Raw genomic sequence first — 15,584 nt, forward strand, 5'->3', positions numbered from 1 at the left:
AATCTTGGAAATATTGCCACTTAACAATATTAACTCGTCCTATCCATGAACATTGAGCAGCTTTTTGTTTTTAGGTCTTCTTTAATTTTTTACCACAATGTTTTGTATAGTTGTCTTCAAGTTGTCAGCCAAACTTCTTATGTTAAATTTATTTCTAAAAATGTTGTCATTTAAATGCTATTTCACATTTAAAATTTTATTTCAAATTTGGATTTCTCATTATCCATGTTTGGAAATTATTGACTTTTGTATACTGATTTCATATTCTGCAAACTTGTTTAAATTGGGTATTAGTTTTTTATTGTACTCTTTGTAGTTTTCTATGTACAAGATGATGTCATCTTAAATAAAGATTATGTTCTTCCTTTTCAATTATGATGCTTTTAACTTCTCTTTTATTGCCTACATGCCCTGGTTAGCATGGTGTTGAATAGGTGAGAAGAATATCCTTGTCTTGGACTAATTTTAAGAAGAAAGTCCACCGCTATTAAGTATAATGTTAATGGTGAAATAATATAAAAACTTTCTGAAACTTTCAACTCACTTTACTCTCTGATAAAATTCTCCTGCTTCACTTTCTATCTCACTTTCTCTGACTTTTCCTTATACACTCATGTTCTAGATAATGATATTTCTTGTGTTATGTCTCAGGTTTTTGTTTGTGTTGTATATTGTCTTGTATATTTTTTCACGGCTTTATCTACTGTGATTTACAGATCTCCCACTCTTATTCCAATTTTTTTCTGAGTTATTGATCTTACATTGGACATAATGACTGCCTAAGTTAAACAAAATACACACACACACACACATTAACTATCTACCTACTTATCTGTTTATCTATCTCATCTATCACCATCTTCGTGTCCCTCTCACTTCCTGAATATCCTTACCAGTGGGCTTTGGTATCTTTTAACTTTAATTTTTTAATCCAACTACATTGCAATTGGATCATTTAGTAGTGTTCTCCAGTCTTCTTCCCTAGCTCCAGTTCTTTAGTGTTTATTTGACCAAAGCAAACTTTCATGCAATTGATGTCAACTTTATATAGCACATTTCCAAGAAATTGGTTTTCTTTATTGGCTACTTTCATTTACTAAATAAAATAGCTTTTCAGGTCTTCTGAAATCTTAACACCTGCCCACCTTCCCAATATACAGATTTCTTGGCATTCTTTTATGCATCTTTGTCTTAAATTTTTAATTATTTTGCTAAAACAGACTATATCTTTTCCCCATGAAAGCTTATTGTCCAGTAAATAAGTGAATAAATTATAATCAACTAAATATCATCAATCCCTATCTCAAAGATGAAAATAAACAAGGATTGCTTCAGGAAATGTAAGTCAACTAACACGTGTGTTGCTTGAAACAAAGAAATAGCTTTGAATCTCTCAAACCATTAATATTTTGTTAGTTTCAATTAATATAAATGTTTATTTTTCTCCTCCAGTAAAGTTCATTTCCTTGTTTAGGCACTTCAATGAAACTTTGGAATCCTATAAGCAAAACTATCATGAAGCATTCAGTGCTTCCTTTTGGATGGAAATGAAAATAAACCAATTAGACCATAAGGGGATATCATTTGCATTAAAAAAAAAAAAACCCTCAAGTCTCCAAGGTTTTAAAAGAGAATTTTTTTTTTTTTTTTTTTTTTTTTTTGCAGTACGCGGGCCTCTCACTGCTGTGGCCTCTCCCGTTGCGGAGCACAGGCTCCAGACGCGCAGGGGCAGCGGCCATGGCTCACAGGCCCAGCAGCTCCGCGGCATGTGGGATCTTCCCGGACCGGGGCATGAACCCGTGTCCCCTGCATCGGCAGGCGGACTCTCAACCACTGTGCCACCAGGGAAGCCCAAAGAGAATTTTTAAATGGAGGGGAAAAATGAATGATCATTCACCCCTAAATTTGTCTTACTGACCTTATTGACTTTTTTTCCTTTAAATTACTATAATCTTCACTTTTCTCTGCTAAATCCTAGATTTATTTTTCTCTATTGCTCCTCTTTATGTTAAGGAAAATGGTTTAACTAAAATGTGATAGTTTTGAACCTTCAAAGGATTAAATACCAGTGTAAAAAGAAAAAAATTCAGGCATTAAAATACACGTAATAAAAGTTTTCTCAGTTTTTGAAATTTGATCCTCCTTTTCGGCTTCTATATATTTGTCCAGTGCTTATACATGGTATGCTATTTTAGTAACAAACTATTTTGAGTTAACTGCACTACAGTCTTAAAGTGCCCACAAAGACTGTCTTCCAAGTTCTCCCTAGTGCATTCCTCCTAGGTTAACTTCATGTAAAAATAATGATGAACATAAGTAATATTTTATTGAACGTAGTTACAACAATTATTACTTGTTGGCAGAGTGTAAGTCACACAGATCATAAGCCCATCGGGCCTCACATTTGTGCCTAATTTAACCACTGTGGTCTAATTAAATGACATCATAACCAGATTCCACATACTGAGATATCTATGGTGCAGTTTAAGAAACCCATTTTGTTTCTCTGTTGCTCACTTTTTTCTGCGGTGATTTATACAAGGATTAGCTTTATCCTTCAGATGAAATCCCACCCCTCTAAACACAGAGATGTGCCCCTACTCTTTCAAGGCCGTAGATAAAATCATACAGCATAATAATGTATAGTGGAATCATTAAACGAACATAAATACACACATAATGGCAAGTCAAGGGAAGAATTTCCTCAGGGAAAAGAATCATATGAGTAGCCCAGTACCAGTGAGAATATGGAGAATGGAAGGTAGAGGAAAGCTATTTTCTGAGTAAATTAAGTGATTGATCAGGTGCGAAAGACACGACAAAGGCAATATTCTGAAAATGATTTCTATTTTCATATAGAAAACTGAATTTTCAGTGTTGAATTTGTGAAGTAGTATATTACTTAAAATAATTAAATGATTCTTCAATTTTTATCTAAAGTTTGTGACTTTTTTTCAGCCACCTGCAGACTTCTCTCAGTATATAGAAATGCATGTTGTAGTTGAAAAAAATTTAGTAAGTATACTTTCACTTATTTGTCTTATCTTAATTTATATTAGCAATGGGAGGTTATAAAAAGTGTTGGAATAAATTTTTAACATAGGACAATAAATGATTTTATTTAATTTTTGCTTTACCTCTGCCTTAATGAATTTAAATTACTAGTATCAGTAGTAAATTGGAAATCAAATCTCTATTAGTTTATTTTTAATTTTATATAATTAACATATTAAAACATGTTACCTATAAAATAGTTTCTTAGTAATTTTTACTCATCATTCCCATACCCATAATGTCTAATAACCTTTGATCTTTTACTGTCTCCATAATTTTGCCTTTTTCAGAAGATCATATAGTTGAAATGTACAGTATGTAGTTGTTACAGATTAGCTTCTTTACCTTGGTAACATGCATTTAACTTTACTACATGCCTTATCATGGCTTGCGAGCTAATTTCTTTTAGTACTGAGTAATATTGCATTGTCTGTATGTACCACAGTTTATTTATCCATTCATCTACTAAAGGACATCTTGGTTGCTTCCAATTTTGAGATGAATCAAGCTGCTATTAACATCCATTCACAGGTTTTTGTATTGACATATTTTAAATCCTTTGGGTAAATATCAAGCAGCATGATTGCTGCATCATATGGTAACAGTATGTTTTTTTTGTTTGATTTTTTTGTGAGAAACTGCCAGACTGTCTTCCAAAGTGCCTGTTTCATCTTGCATTCAGCACTTTAAATATATAATCCCCTTGTCTTCTGTCCTGTAAAGTGTTTGCTAAGAAATCAGCTAGTAATCTTATTATCACCCCTTTTATGTGGTTAGTTACTTTTCTCTTGCTGCCTTCAATATTAATATTCTCTTTAGGTTTTGACAGTTTGATTATAATTTGTCTTGGTGTGGGTCTCTTTGGCTTTATCCTTCTTAGAATTTAAGCTTAAGGATTTGTGTGTTCATGTGGTTCATCAGATTTGGCAAGCTTTTGGCCATTATATCTTTAACTAATCTCTCTTCTTCTTCTGGGATTCCCTTAAGTCATATATTGTTCTGCATAATGGCATCCCACAAGTCCCTCCTTCTTTTTCTTTCTGGTTCTCAGACTCAATAATTTCAGTTATCCTATTCTCAAGTTTACTGCTTCTTTCTTCTGCCCCTTTAAATCTGCTGTAGAATACTTCTACTCAATTTTCAGCTCAGTTATCACATTTTTCAATGCCAGAATTTGTTTGGTTTCTTTTTATAATTTCTATATCTTTGTTGATATTTTCATTTTATTCATATATCATTTTCCTGACTTCCCTTCATTCTTTTTGTTTTCCTTTAGCTCTTTGAGCATATTTTAGACAGTTGTTTTAAAGACTTTGTCTAGTATGTCTCTATGTCCTCAGGAAGGGTTTCTGCCAATTTATTTCCTTCGTTTGGGCCATGCTTTTTCTCTTTGTTTGCCTTGTAACATAGACTGAATGTTTCTGTTCCTCTAAAATTTATACTAATGCATAGTAATGGTACTGGGAAGTGGAGCCTTTGGGAGTGGCTTAGGTCATGAAGGTGGAGCCCTCATGAATGGGATTAGTGCCCTTATAAAAGAGAGGCCAGAGAGCTCCCTCACCTCTTCTACCATGTGAGGACAGAGCAGGAAGATGGCAAGATGGCCATCTCTGAACCAGGCAGCATGTTCTCATCAGACACAGGGTATGCTGGAAACCTAATCTTTAAACTTCCTGGCCTCCAGAACTGTAAGAAATAAATGTTTGTTGTTTGAGCACCCAGTCTATGGTGTTTTTGTTAGGGCAGCCCAAACTGACTAAGACACATTGTGATTTTTGTTGAAAATTCAGCATTTGATAAAATAACCAGGTGACACAGAAAACAGCCATTCAGGCACCTTCCAGACCGGTTAGAACATTGCAGATAAGGTCTTCTCTGCTCCACCTGGTATAAGGGAGGGAATTGGGAAATGGACTACCATTTCCTCCAGATTAAACCATGCCACACTGGGGAAGGGAATAGGGCATAGGGGAGTAAAAACACCACAAAATTTCCTGTCATTTTCAAGATGTTTTTTTCTTGATTGGACATTTGTAGACCTTTGAATGTTTTCCTGAGGTTTTCTGGAGGCTCCAATGAGGTTATTTCAGCCAGTTTCTGGTTGTCTTTTGATGTTTCCAGAGAAAAACGAAGGCTTGGTGTTTTCTAGTTCTCCATTTTGCTGACTTCACTCCCCATGAAGGATATTTTTAATTATTTGTTGTCATCATTTTACAAAGGCTACTTTAAATCTTTGTCAGATAATTCTACCAAGTGATATACTTTGGTGTTGACATGTATTGACTGACTTTTCTCCCTCAAGTTGTGATTTTCCTGGTTCTTGGTATGGCAAATGGTTTTCAGTTGCTTTCTGGAAATTTTTACTATTACGTTACACAACTCTTCATTCTACTTAAATCTTTTATCTTGTTCATTCAGACTCCTTAGTTGTAGCACATAAGTCCTGACCAAGTTATCTGGGATGAATTCAATGACAAAAGTTCTCAGAGCCTTCATAATGCTCTTTTGGTCTTCTTGGTTCAGTCGCTGTTTCTGCGGGTCCCAGTGATACTTGCCTGTCCTGCCTGCAGGAGTGGAAAGGCCTTCCCCTGTCTCCTTCTATTGCCTCTGAGTGGAATATTGTAGATGGTGGGCCTGTGCAGGTGGAAAGTGTCTCCCTGGTCCACCCAGTGCCAGTGGGACTCTAGTACTGTTTGTGCGGGGGGGGAGTTACTTCCCAGGGTCATTCTGCCTAGCGTTTCTAGGTGGGTACAGGAGACATCAAGCCTGTAGGGGTGCAGATATTTTGTCAGAAGAGTTTCACTCTTCCCTGCTGAGACTGCCAATAGGACCAAATGGCTGTTTCCTGGTGCAGGCCACCTGTTGTCTCAAGCTCGTTAATGAGAAGCTCCATGCTCTGGTGCAGAGGTTACTATTCTAGGCATCACAGTGTTAATGGGTTTCTCATTCCATTTCTACGTGGACTACTTTTTTGCCACTGGATGGGGTGTTGGGAATTGCTGAGAAGCTATGTTGTTCTTCCATTCCTAGCATACCTGTATAGGTACCTTCTTACTTCCAACTTTTAGAGACTTCCTATGATTTTTTTGTTATATTATTTCAGGGTTTATACTTTTTTATAATTTTGATCAGCTTGGAGGAACAGGGAGAGATGAGTTTATACCACCCTTTCTTGAAATTTAAATTATTGTCTTTTGTGGGAATTCCTTGACAGCCCAGTGGTTAGGATGCAGCCTTTTTCACTGCTCGGGGCCCAGGTTCGATCCCTGGTTGGTGAACTAAGATCCTGCAAGCCGCTTGGCCAAAAAAGAAAAAAAAAAAAGGGATAAATTACTGTCTTTTGCAAGTTTTTTAAAACTAATTTTAGAGAAGAAAAGACAAGATATTTATTGTTTTATACTTTGTTATTGCTAGTACCAATGTTCTTTATTATACTTATGTAGATATGAGTTACTGTTTTGTGTCATCTTTTCAACCTGAGAATTTCCTGATTATTATCATTTCTTGCCTTATTATTTCTGGCAGAGCAGCTCTGCTATCACTGATTTCTCTCTCTCTCTCTGTCTTTAAAATTTGAGAATGGCTTTCTGTTGCCTTTACTTAAGAAGAATAGTTTTGCTGAGTATAGAATTCTTGATTGAGAGTCTTTTGTGGTAGCACTTTGAATTTGTAACCCCACCTGGTCTCCATTGATTCTAATGAGAAGTCAGCTCTGAACCTTGCTGTGCTTCTCCTATAGGTGATGTACCACTTTTTTCTTCTCAGTATAAAGATTTTCTCCTTGTGGCTGTTGTCCAATAAGTACAACTATGATGTGTCTATGTGTGATTGTCTTTGATTTTATCTTACTTGAAGTTTGTTGAGCCTAAGTAATGCATAGATTAGTGATTTTCATTGTTTGGGAGTTTTTAGCTATTATTTACTCAAGTTTTGTATTTTTGTTTGTTTTGTTTTGTTTTGTTTTTTGGTCATTTCTATCTCTCCTCTCCTTCTAAGATGCTTATTATGTAAATGTGTATTTGCTTCATGGTGTCAAACAGGTGTCTGAGATTCTGTTCACTTTTACTTCTTGTTTTTCCTTTCTGTTCTTTATGTTGAATAATTTCTATTGATACATTATTATTTTCATTTATTCTTTCTGCTAGTGAGCTTATATAATTTTAGTTATTATATTTTCAACTCAAGTATCTATTTAGTTCTTTTTTACAATTTTATAATTATTATTTGTTTTTTCTATTTCACTCAGGTTTATTGAGATATAATTGACACATAACTGTGTAAGTTTAATGTGTATGTGTTGACTTGATACATTTATAAATTACAAAATGATTACCACTGTAATATTGGCTACCACGTCCATCCCATCACATAATTAATTTTCATTTCTCTTTTGTGGTGAGAACATTTAAATTCTACTCTCTTAGCAACATTCAAGTATATGATGCAGTGTTATTAGCCATCATCACCAAGCTGTACATTATAATGTATAATTTATATTCTTTACTGATACTCTCTTTTTTATGAGTCAATGTCATCATTCCTTTACTTCTTTAAACATGGTTCCTTTCAGTTCCATGTTTACCGTAGTTCCTTTATAGTTTCGTGTGCTAAATCCAATAAGGTCTACCTCATAGTTTCTAATGACTGCATTTTCAACTATGTGGGTAACATTGTTTTATTGTGCTTACTATTTTTTAAATTCTTGTTTCTACTTTTAAGCCAGGATTTTTGTGGTTGACCTTGGGTGAACATATCTTAGTGGTCAGCCAATGACTGGTCAGAGGCTATGCTCCAACATTTGAGCTAGTAGGCTTCTAACCTTTGCAAATGGATTTGTCTATTAGGGAAAGTATTCAATTTTCAAGTCAGGTAGGTTTTGATTTTTATAGTACTTTCTCACATCTCCTCAGGTAGTGAGTAATGTTTCAAGTTCAGCCATGAACTTGTCGATATCTTACACCCCTTTCAGTCTCTCCTGAGCATGAGTGTTAACTGGTGCATGAATGGAATATTCCAGACTATAAAGGATATATGGAAGGTTGTCAAGACCCGTTATGGCTATTATATCCCCCCCCCCAATTCCATGTTAGATTTCTGGCTCATCTTCTGGTCTGTTGCTTGAAATAACCAGTATCACAGCCTAAGTTTATCTGTGATGATGCCCTTCAATATTCATTTGCCACAGAGATCACTATTGTTTTTGACAGTATATCTGGGCACGTAGTTTTGCCCTGCTCTGCACCAAATCAACTTATCCTCCTCTGATAGGGAAGTGTCTGGATTTTATGGCTTGACCTACCATGGTAGAATTACCACACAATACAATTTGAGATGTGGTTGGGGACAACCTCAGGTGAAATGTCACAGATTCCCACTGCTCTTACCATAGGATTAAGAGTTCTTCTTTAATTAATATTTCTCATTTTAATGCCCTTGGTCAATTGCCAGAATCTTGAAATATTTTTGAGATTTTTGTCTTTTATCATTGCTTATTGTGGAAAGGATTTGCAGACCTCATTATTTCACCATCTCAGGAGTCCCACTCTCTGTAATTAACTTTTTAATCCCCCTTAGTTTGTGAACTTTTCTTCTTATAAATTTCACATATTTGCTAGGTATTTTATTTTACTGTGCTTAAAAATTAGATATTTTCATACATTCTTACTTCTATTCCTTGTTTTAGTCATTTATAGATTCCTGAGACACTTTTTGTTGCTCCATAACAAACTACTCCAAAATTTAATGGCTTAAAAGGACAACTATTTATTTAGCTCACAATTCTTAAATATCCTCTGATCTCATTAAGATCTCCTTGTGCTGGACTGGCCTCACTTGTGTACTGTTAGTAAACTACTGATTTTGCTTGGAGTTGGGTGGTCCACTGGGTGTCTCAGCTGGCATGTCTTATCTCTGCTTTCTAATGATATTCATATCATAATAATGTTATTTTTGTACAAGTTTTTGTGTGGACATAAGCTTTTGTTTCTATTAGGTAGATGCAAAAGGTGAGAGTTGCTGGGTTGTGTGGTAACTCAAAATGTTTCACATTTTGAGACCCTAAAAAACAATTTTCACCATTATGTATTGCACCAGCAATGAACAAATGTATGAGTTCCAATTCCTCTAAATTCTCAACTCTTGTTATTGTCTGTCTTTTGGACTTTAGCCATCCTGGTGGGTGTGAATTAGTTTCTCACTGTGCTTTTGATTTGCATTCCCTATTGTGTAATGATGTTGAGAATATTTGCACTTTCTTATTAGCTATTAGAATATTTTATTTGAGAAATTATTTAAATTCTTTACACGTATTTCATTGGGTTGTCTTTTTATTGTTGTAGTTAAGTATTCATTATATATTGTGGATGCTAGACGCTTATCCAATATATGATTTGCAAATATTTTTATCCATTCTGTGGGTTATCTTTTAATTTTTTGATTGTGTCATTTGAAGCATAACATTTTAAAATTTTGAAAACATCAGTCTTTCTCCATTTAATGTTCTTGCTGTCTCCAAATATCAATTGACCATAAGTGTTAGAATTTATTTCTAGAAATTGTTATTTTATTGATCTATAACTCTAATCGAAAGCCAAAAGCACACTGCCTTGATCATTACAGCTTTGTAGTTAGTTTTCAGATTTGGGTGTATGAGTCTTCCAACTTTGTTCTTCTTATTTAAAATTTTTGCAGACATTCTGGATCCCTTTCACTTTCATATACATAATAAGGTAAACTTGCCAATTCCTGCAAAACAATGCTGGAATTTTAATAGGGATTATATTATTTCTGTAGATCAATTTGGAGATTATTGCCATCTTAACAATAAATAGGTCTTCCAATCCATGAACACAGGTTCACTTTCCATTTATTTGTATCTTCTTTACTTTCTTTCAATGGTGTGGTGTTTTGTAGTTTTCAGTGTGTGTTTTGTACTTCTTTTGTTAAATTTATTTTTTGGCATATTATCATTGTTTGATACCATCATAAATGGATTTATTTTCTTAATTTAATTTTAGATTGTTTATTGCTGGAGTATGGAAATGCAATTGATTTATATATTGATCTTGTATTCTCCAATTGTGCTGAAATCATTTATTAGTGCTAATGTTTTTTAGTGGTTGTCTTAGGATTTTTATATATACACATCTTTTTGTCTGTTAATAGAGTGTTTAACTTCTTTTTTTTCTACGTAGATGCCTCTTGTTTCTTTTCCTTTACTAAATGCTTAGGCTAGAGCCTCCAGTGAAAGCTGAGATAGTAGCAATGAGAACAGATATACTTACCTTTTCCTGATCTAAGAGAAATAACACTTATTCTTTCGCCATTAAGTGTGATGCTATCTGTGGTTTTTTAATAGATGTCTTTTATCAGGTTGAGGGAGTTCTCGTCTATCCCTAGTTTATTGAGCTTTTTTTTTTTTCTTTAGTCAAATGCTTCTTCTGTGTCTTTTGAAAGAATGTCCAGTTTCCACAAAATCTACAAACAATAAGTGCTAGAGAGGGTGTGGAGAAAAGAGAACCCTTTTGCACTGTTGGTGGGAATGTAAATTGATATAGCCACTATGGAAAAAAAAAAAAATAGAACTACCATATGACCCAGCAATCCCACTACTGGGCATATACCCTGAGAAAACCATAATTCAAAAAGAGTCATGTACCACAATGTTCATTGCAGCTCTATTTACAATAGCCAGGACATGGAAGCAACTGAAGTGTCCATCGACAGATGACTGGATAAAGAAGATGTGGCACATATATACAATGGAATATTAGTCAGCCATGAAAAGGAATGAAACTGAGTTATTTGTAGTGAGGTGGATGGGCCTAGAGACTGTCATACAGAGTGAAGAGGAAAACAAATATCGTATGCTAACACGTATATATGGAATCTAAAAAAAAAAAGGTTCTGATGAACATAGGGACAGGACAGGAATAAAGACGCAGATGTAAAGAGTGAAACTGAGGACACAGGGGGTGGGGAGGGGAAGCTGGGACAAAGTGAAAGAGTAGTATTGACATAAATACACTACCAAATGTAAAATAGACAGCTAGTGGGAAGCAGCTGCATAGCACAGGGAGATCAGCTCAGTACTTTGTGACCACCTAGAGGGATGGGACAGGGAGGGTGGGAGGGAGATGCAAGAGGGAGAGGATATGGGGATATATGTATACGTATAGCTGATTCACTTTGTTATACAGCAGAAACTAACACAGCATTGTAAAACAATTATACTCCAATAAAGATGTAAAAAGGAAAAAAAGAATCATGTGGGTTTTGGTCATTATGTTCCTTGTTCTATAATGTTTTGAAATACATCTATTGGTTTTTAGACATTAAGCCAAGCTTGTATTTCTGAGATAAATCCCGCTTGGTCGTGGTGTCTAATTCTTTTTATGTGTTGCCTAAATTGGTTAGTTTTCTGATTAGGATTTTTACGATAATATTCATGAGGAATGTAGTTTGTTTTGGACTTTTATTTTCTTGTTATGTCTTTTCTGGTTTTCGTATCAGGGTAATACTGACCTTATTGAATGAATAGAAATGGGTTCCCTCCGATTTTATAGGAGAATTTGTAACGAATTGGTGTTAATTCTTCTCTAAATGTTTGATTGGATTCACCAATAAAGCCTTCTAGAACTAGGTTTTTCTTTGTGGGAATTTTTTAAATGCATATTTAATCTTTTTGCTTGTTACATATTCTGTTTCTTCTTGAGTCAGTTTCAATATCTGTTTATTATAAGAAATTATTCATTTCATCTAAGTTATCTAAATTGTTGCCACATTATTTTTCACAGTGTTCATTTACAAGGCTAGTTATTTCTCTGTGGTTAGTGACTGTAACCTTTCTTTTATCCTGAATTAATAATTTTTGTTTTGTTAATATATGTTGTTTTTTATATTCATATTTCAATCATTTTGCTCTGATTTTTATTAATTTCTTCCATTTCCTTCCTTTGAGTTCTTTGCTTTTCTTTCACTAATTTCCTAAGTGGAAATTAGTTATTTGAGATGGTGCTTCTTTTTTTTAATATAGCTATTTCCTATAAGTTGCCTTCTGAGCACTGCTTTAGCTGAATACCATAAATTTTACTATGTTGTATTAGTATTTTCTAATTTCCCTGTGATTTCTTCTTTGATTATTGGTTATTTATAATCTATTGTTTAATTTCCACATACTTTGAATTTCTCAAATTTCTTTCTGTTGTTGATTTTTTATTTATTTTTTGTGGTCAGAGAGCAATTTTATATTTTTTAATTGTATGAACTCAGTTGAAGCTTATCCTATAACCTAGTATATAGTCTATTCCTAGATCATGTTCCATGAGCACTTGAGAAGCACATGTTGTGACATTTTGGGGTGGAATATTCTATAAATATCTGTTGGTTTAGGGTTTAGTTTTAGTCTCCTATATCTGTGTTGCGTTTTTGACCAGTTATTCTACTACTGAAATTGTGTACTTAAATCTCCAAACATTATTGTTGAATTTTCTATTTCTCCCTTCACTTGTGCATTTTGTATTTTGTGTAATTTTTAGGCTCAGTTCTTAGATGCATATAACGTTTATAGTTTTATGTCTTCCTGATAGACATCCCAGTCCTTGAAAATGTACTATGTCTTCTGTAACAATTTTTTTTCTTTTGGCCATGCCGCACGGCATGCGGGATCTTAGTTCCCCGACCAGGGATCAAACTGTGCTCCCTGCAGTGGAAGTGTGGAGTTTTAACCACTGGACCACCAGGGACATCCCTTCTGTAACAATTTATATTTAATTGTTTTTTTTCCTTAATCAAGTCTGTCAGTCTCTGATGTTTGCTTGGATTATTTAATATACTCATTATTTTTTTTGGTGGGCGGTCTTTCAAATCAACTGAATAGCTAATTCATTTTTAAGGGCAGCACAGCATACCATTGTATTTATATACCATCATTTATTCATTTATTCTATTATTGTTGAGTATTCACTTAGTTTCCAGTTTTTTAAATGTTGCTTTGTCACTATAAATAATGCTACATGAAGTATCCTTAGTCATGAGTTCTTACATCTTGGGAACGTAATCTCTGTGAAAGTAGGTAACCAGAAGTATGGATGATGGGTCAAAGGATATGTATGTAGTTTAATTTTAATAGATATTGTTCATTGCTTTATAAAAACGCTGTAACTTTTCGCATCTCCAAGGTAAAACTGAAAGTAGTATTTTCCTCTCATACCTGCCAATGATTAGTTTTATATTTCTCTTTAATTTTTGTCAGCCAATGGGTATAAAATTATATCTCATTGTAATTTTAACTTCCATTCCTTAACTGAGAATTAATTTGAACATCATTTAATGTTTACTGGCCACTAGTATTTTCTTTTCACTGAACTGACAACTTAATCCTTTTGCTCATTTTATTAATGGTTGTTTGCCTTCTTGTCAACTTGTAAGAAAACTTTGAATATTAAAAATATTCATGCTTTGTTCATTATCTACCCAATGTGAAGGAGCATATCACCTGTTTTCTTCTAGGTGTTTTATGGTTTCACGTCTTGCATTCAAGTCTTTAATACATTTTGAATTATTTTTTTGTGTATGGTGTAAAATAGTAGTCCAGTTTCATTCTTTTGCATGTGTTGTACAGTTTTCCCTACATTATTTATTAAAGAGACTGTCCTTTCCCCATTTGTTGTAAACTAATTAACCCACGATAATATGTTGGGTTTTTTCCTGAACTCTCTATCCTGTTCCATTGATTTATGTGTCTGTTTTAATGACAATACCACCCACAGTGCTTTGTATCAGTAATATAGTTTGAAATCAGGGAACATGATGTCTCCAGCTTTGTTCTTTCTCACATTTGCTTTGGCTAGTCAGGGTCTTTGTAGTTCTATATAAATTTTAGGTCTGTTTGTTCTATTTCTGTGAAAAATGCCATTGACATTTTGATAAGGATTGCATTGAATCTGTATATTACTTTGGGTAGTGTGAACATTTTAACAATATTAACTATTCTAATTTATGAGCTTGGAATAACTTTCCACTCATTTGTGCCTTCTTCAGTTGCTTTCATCAATGTCTTTTAGTTTTCAGTGTAAAGACCTTATCTCCTTGGTTAAATTTTTCCTAGGTATTTTATTCTTTTGATGCAATTGTAAGTGGGATTGTTTTCTTAATTTCTCTTTCTGATAGCCTGTTATTATTATAAAGAAATATAACAGATTTTTGCATATTGGTTTTTTATCCTGTAACTTTGGTGAATTTTTCTTAGTTCCAACAGTTTTTTGGTGGAGCCTTTCAGGTTTTCTATATATGTCAGCTGCAAATAGTGACAGTTTTACTTCTTTTTTCCCAATTTGAATACTTTTATTTCTTTTTCTTCCTTAATCTCTCTGGCCAGGACTTCCAATACTATGCTAGATAAGAGTGGCGATAGTAGGTATCCTTCCCTTGTTCTTGGTCTTAGAGGGAAAGTTTTTAGCTTTACACTGTTGAGCATGATGTTGGCCGTGGCCTTTATTATGCTGAGACACATTTCCTCTGTATTCACTTTGTTGAGAGTTTTTATCCTGAAAGGAAGTTGAATTTTGTCAAATGCTTTTTCTGTATCTATTGAGATGATCATATGATTTTTTTATTCTTTATTTTGTTAATGTGGTGTGCATCACATTGACGGATTCACAGAAATAGAACCATTCTTGCATCCCTGGAATAAATCCCACTTGATCATGATGTATGATCCTTTTAGTGTGCTGTTGAATTTGCATTGCCAATATTCTCTTGAGGATTTTTCCGCCTATATTCATCAGGAATATTGGCCTGTAATTTTCTTTTCTTGGGGTGTTTTTGTCTGGTTTCGATATTAGGATAATGCTGGCCTTGTAAAATGTGTTTGGAAGGCTTTCTTCTTCCCTTATTTTTGCAATAGTTTGTAGTGCCTTTTTGTATTTTTTTAATATTTTTAATTTTCCACACATTATGTCTATAATAATAAATAATATTTAAAAACTAATAAATTGGTAATTTAAATAATTTCTTAACTCATACTTCTAAATTTTAAACATAATAACCATCATTAAATATTAAGCAATATATATTTAGATCTAAAAGGCAATTATCTTTTTCAGTATAATCATATGGGTTCTGATACAACTGTTGTCACTCAAAAAATTTTCCAGTTGATTGGATTGACCAATGCTGTAAGTGTTTGCTTTTGCATTTGTTTGTGTTACTTAAACAATTCTCAGACTTTTTTTATGACCCTGCCTGAATACACATATTGTGTGAAAGAGGGCAAATATATAATCATCTTAAGTTTCAGTTTTCTAACTGTTTAATCGGAGTAATAATAATTGTAAATACCTCATTAGGGTTTTGTAAGGCTTAAATTAAACACTTGACATTGGGCTGGCTTAAGCACAAGCATATCAAAATGTTACTTATTACTTGTTTTATTAGTGATATTTATTACTTGCTAATAGAATTTATAAGATCCAATCCGGATTTACAGTTTAGGTTTTTAATATTTACATCGGTATAGTGTTTATTTTTGC

General features: G+C 33.8%; 1 protein-coding gene across 2 annotated transcripts in view; it reads left to right on the top strand.

Moving 5' to 3' along the window:
• The window catches only part of ADAM2 (ADAM metallopeptidase domain 2), a 97,488-nt gene that overhangs the window by 39,675 nt on the left and 42,229 nt on the right, over positions 1–15,584 (top strand). For both annotated transcript variants that reach the window (XM_029226496.1, XM_029226498.1), the window contains 2 exons: positions 2,959–3,015; positions 15,159–15,230. In XM_029226496.1, coding sequence (XP_029082329.1) covers positions 2,959–3,015; positions 15,159–15,230 — 129 coding nt within the window. The remainder of the gene's footprint in view (positions 1–2,958; positions 3,016–15,158; positions 15,231–15,584) is intronic.

This window comes from Monodon monoceros, unplaced genomic scaffold (assembly GCF_005190385.1).
Source record: "Monodon monoceros isolate NGI ecotype Baffin Bay Population unplaced genomic scaffold, NGI_Narwhal_1 Super_Scaffold_17, whole genome shotgun sequence".
Lineage (NCBI taxonomy): Eukaryota > Metazoa > Chordata > Mammalia > Artiodactyla > Monodontidae > Monodon > Monodon monoceros.